General features: G+C 34.7%; 1 protein-coding gene across 1 annotated transcript in view; it reads left to right on the top strand.

The window, feature by feature from the left end:
• The window catches only part of LOC106872407 (peroxiredoxin-1), a 34,659-nt gene that overhangs the window by 20,870 nt on the left and 9,813 nt on the right, over positions 1–3,976 (top strand). Inside the window, exons 2-4 of the mRNA XM_014919404.2 lie at positions 212–348; positions 2,109–2,225; positions 2,923–3,045. Coding sequence (XP_014774890.1) covers positions 221–348; positions 2,109–2,225; positions 2,923–3,045 — 368 coding nt within the window. The 5' untranslated portion in view covers positions 212–220. The remainder of the gene's footprint in view (positions 1–211; positions 349–2,108; positions 2,226–2,922; positions 3,046–3,976) is intronic.

The raw sequence follows: 3,976 nt of genomic DNA, 5'->3' as shown, positions 1-3,976 counted from the left end.
TTTTTTTTTTTTTTTTTTGTGATTTTTATAGTGCAACTTAAGTTTCAGCTTTAAACATTGAAGTTCTGGACTACAGCCATCTGTGTTATGCTCCTTGAAAAAGTACATTTCCTTGTTGACTTTCACTAACATTAGCTTAACTTCTGATTCATGAATGATCATTTAGCTATAGTGTTGCCATGGTAACAAAAGTATGAAACTTATTTTTCAGATTATCAACATGCTAAAATTAGCCCAGAAAGCCCCAGAATTCAAAGGAATGGCTGTTGTTAATGGTGAGTTCAAAACTATCCAACTGTCAGACTACAAAGGAAAATATTTGGTGCTATTCTTCTATCCACTTGATTTGTAAGTATAAATTCATTTCCATATCATACAGAAAACATTTCTCCTAAACCATTTTGATACCAACCCAACTGAAATCGCTCCTAATAATTCTGTAATTCAATCTTATTTTAAATTGATTTAAATTAAAACCTTCCATCAAGTTGTTCCAGACACCACCATAATGATTTACTTTACTAACTACATTTTTCAAAATTAATTGAAAATATGCTAACAAAAAGGTTAATTACTTGGGTAGTTGACTGATTAGTAGACTGCATTTAGATAAAGTATTACAAATATTTTAAAAGTGTTAGTGTTATTTTAGGGTGGTCATAGATTTTTTCCCATTTTTGCTTTTGATCCTGCATGATCTCATCAAAAATTTTTGGAATGGATCATATTTTTCATGGAACCATCAGTAATAATGCCAAGTACACTGTTCCCTAGTCTTGGTGAATGATCTGTTTTTTAATGTAGGTTTAGAGGTATCAGTTACTGTCAGCATTGATTGGACTTAAATATTAAAACATGAGTATAAAATGGGTAATGAGCAGTCACTTAAAGATATTCTCATTTAGAATAGTTGTTAGTGTTTGATCCCTACAGTTGAGAATTAAATAATGGTGGACAGCTATGGAGCAATCTTTATAGAATATAATAATCTAATTTGACTAGCTGGTAATTATCAGATGTTCTGATTGCTGACCAAATATCTAGTTGGCTTGGCTCTTACTGAAACAGTTCTGGGCTAAGAGTGAGATATTAAAGAGATTAAACAATGATTTTTTTTTTTCTTTTGATAATGTACAATCTTCCCTTAAGATTTTTAATGAGGTAGGTTCACAGAGCAAAATATGTTTGTGCTAAGTCTAGGGTGACTAATTTGACTTTCTCACTGTTAGTAATTTTAATTATAAATATCCCATCTGTATACATGTGATGGTCTTTGACAAAGGTTTGGAGAATATTATTTCTATATTCAAATAACATCTAGTATTATTGGAGAGGAAGATAAGATAAATTCCATGGTGTCAGATATTGTGAAGCATATTTCATACCCCACTCGCCCCACACACATGCACACAGATTTCACTGATGATTTTGTTTTAGCTTTATAAACCACTATTGCACACCTTAAATTTATTAGATTTTTAATGATGAATTATAGAACAAGATATGGGCAGTGTTATCTGAAAAAAGATTTAGATATCCCAATTGTTTTTATTTGGTTGGTAAAGGTTAATCTCAGCTCTGTGTATGTCACTGGCAGTTGGTATATTTATCTACAATCTCATCCTTAGAAAATTGCCTTGTTTAAAGTATAATGTAGCTAAGGTATGGTATTAGGTATGCATTGAAGTATGTCCTCTTGGGATACCGGTACTTGCAGGCAAGGTGGGCTGATGTAACTTATAGTTCAAGTATTTTAGCTTTATGAAGTAAAATGTCTCCAATCAGGTAATAAAAGCAAAATGCTGAAGTGTATAAGAGCTTAACTGTTATGATTAGGTCTAATATTAGATATTAATTTCTGTGGTATATACGACATAGAACTGTGGTTCTTTTCCTGGTGCAGAATTTCAGATTCATCTGTTGAAAGCTGACTTAGTCACTAGTGACTTATACTTTTTGATAGTTTACATTCTTTCCATGTGAGTTTACTTTTAGTCTTTGATGCTTCATCATCCTTCAAACAGAACATCACTAACCTCTACTTAGGAATTAAATCAGTTTGTCAATTAATTTATGGTAACTTTTTTTCCTTCATGCTTATTTTCCAGCACCTTTGTGTGTCCCACAGAAATCACTGCCTTTAGTGACAGAGTGGAAGAATTCAAAAAAATCAACTGTGAAGTTGTTGCTTGCTCAACTGACAGCCATTATTCCCATCTTGCTTGGTAAGTGATTCTTTAATCGACTTGTTCTGAACTATTCCATCTATTCTAATTTTGTAACTGCTTTTGGAAGGTGGGTGTGTGTGTGCTAGATACAAACAAGCATGGCTGTGGAGTGATGGTCACATTACGAACACATGGTTTCGAGTTCAATCTTATTTCATGGTGACTTGGACAAGTGTCTTCTATAGCACTGAGCTGATCACAAACCGTCTGAGTGGATTTTTTAGACAGAAATTGAACTCTGTATGTTTGTTTGTTGACACTTAAGATTTCTCCAGAAATTGAGAAATAGAAGTGATGTCGTTCCTCCTGTCAACAAATCTGCTGGCTTTGTACTTTTGATGTTTTAAGAGATCCCTCTTGAAAAAGAGCTAAGGGTTAGCAACAGCAAGAGTATCTGGTTAAAATAAAAATAAACTTGTCTAATCCTTGCTAGCGTGAAGAAGCAGATGTTTCTCTCTTCCCTTTTTCAAGTATGAAGTTTGCCAAAACATGTCCACAGTTGTCTCCCATACATTGAATTAATGTTTGGGTGTTTTTTTTTTCTTTACGGCAGTTTGTATCGCTATATAATTTTAGTGATTTAGTTTTTCTTATATAGATGTGGGCTTCATTAAATGCCAATGAGAAAAAAGGAATGTATTTAGGATGGTGTGTCATGAATATTTTGGTAACGGCTAACCGTTTTCTTTTCCAGGATCAATACACCACGGAAACAAGGAGGTTTGGGAGAAATGAAGATTCCTCTCTTGGCTGACAAGATCCTCAAAATTGCATCAGATTATGGTTGTTTGAAGGAAGATGAGGGAATTTCTTTCAGGTGACTAATTTGCACTTTTAGCGAATTTGAAATATTTACTGATAGTTCTTGTAGCTTTACTGTAGTTTGCATTGGTGAATTAGTATTCACAACAGTAAATTACCTGTGTCTGCCATAGTAAGAACAGTGGGGGCTCTCTCTTTCTCTCTTTCTCTCTCTCTCTCTATCTTTCTCTCTCTTTCTTTCTCTCTATCTTTCTCTCTCTTTCTTTCTCTCTCTCTCTCTCTCTCTCTCTCTATCTCTCTCTATCTCTCTCTCTCTCTCTCTCTCATGGGCACCACATTAGCTAGCAGACAGAAAGACGTTATTACATCCATCATGAAGTATGTCAGTCCTGTTTTGAGACGGCAAGTGTTCCATAACTTACACAATCAATATGTATGACTGTGCATAGGCTACCTGTGCACTAAAACCAAAATACTTGGCCACTTCAAAGTTGCTACTGCAGACTTTAGCTCTTACAATCCTTATATTTTCAAAGAGATATCTAAAATGCTGTCCTAAGAACATTGAACACAAACAGAAGCACTGTGTTGTTAAGAAGTTTGCTTCCCAGTTATGTGGATTCAGGTTCAGTCTCACTGTGTGGCACCTTGGTAGATGAAGACTGCTGAAGCTTGTTGTGTGAATGTATTTCTCTTTGTTTTGACATCCTGCAATAGTTATAAAACATCAGTCTTTCAGACAGTGTTGCTGCCAATATTCTATGAAAACCTGATCATGGGAAAATATTACTTTGCTTGGAAATGCAAGGGTTGGTGACTATAACAGCATTCTGTTGTAGAAAATCTTCAAATTCTGTCTGACCATGGAAAAGTGGACATTAAATTGGCGCAGATAATACCATTACCTGAAATACTGCCGTAATAAGCTCTGAAATGTTGCAGCTATTGCATTCACGTCTTCCTCTACAGTGGTTACCCCCCCCCCC

This window comes from Octopus bimaculoides, chromosome 8 (genome assembly GCF_001194135.2).
Source record: "Octopus bimaculoides isolate UCB-OBI-ISO-001 chromosome 8, ASM119413v2, whole genome shotgun sequence".
Lineage (NCBI taxonomy): Eukaryota > Metazoa > Mollusca > Cephalopoda > Octopoda > Octopodidae > Octopus > Octopus bimaculoides.
Note: the sequence above shows the minus strand (reverse complement) of the source record. Positions and strands in the feature narration are given on the sequence as shown.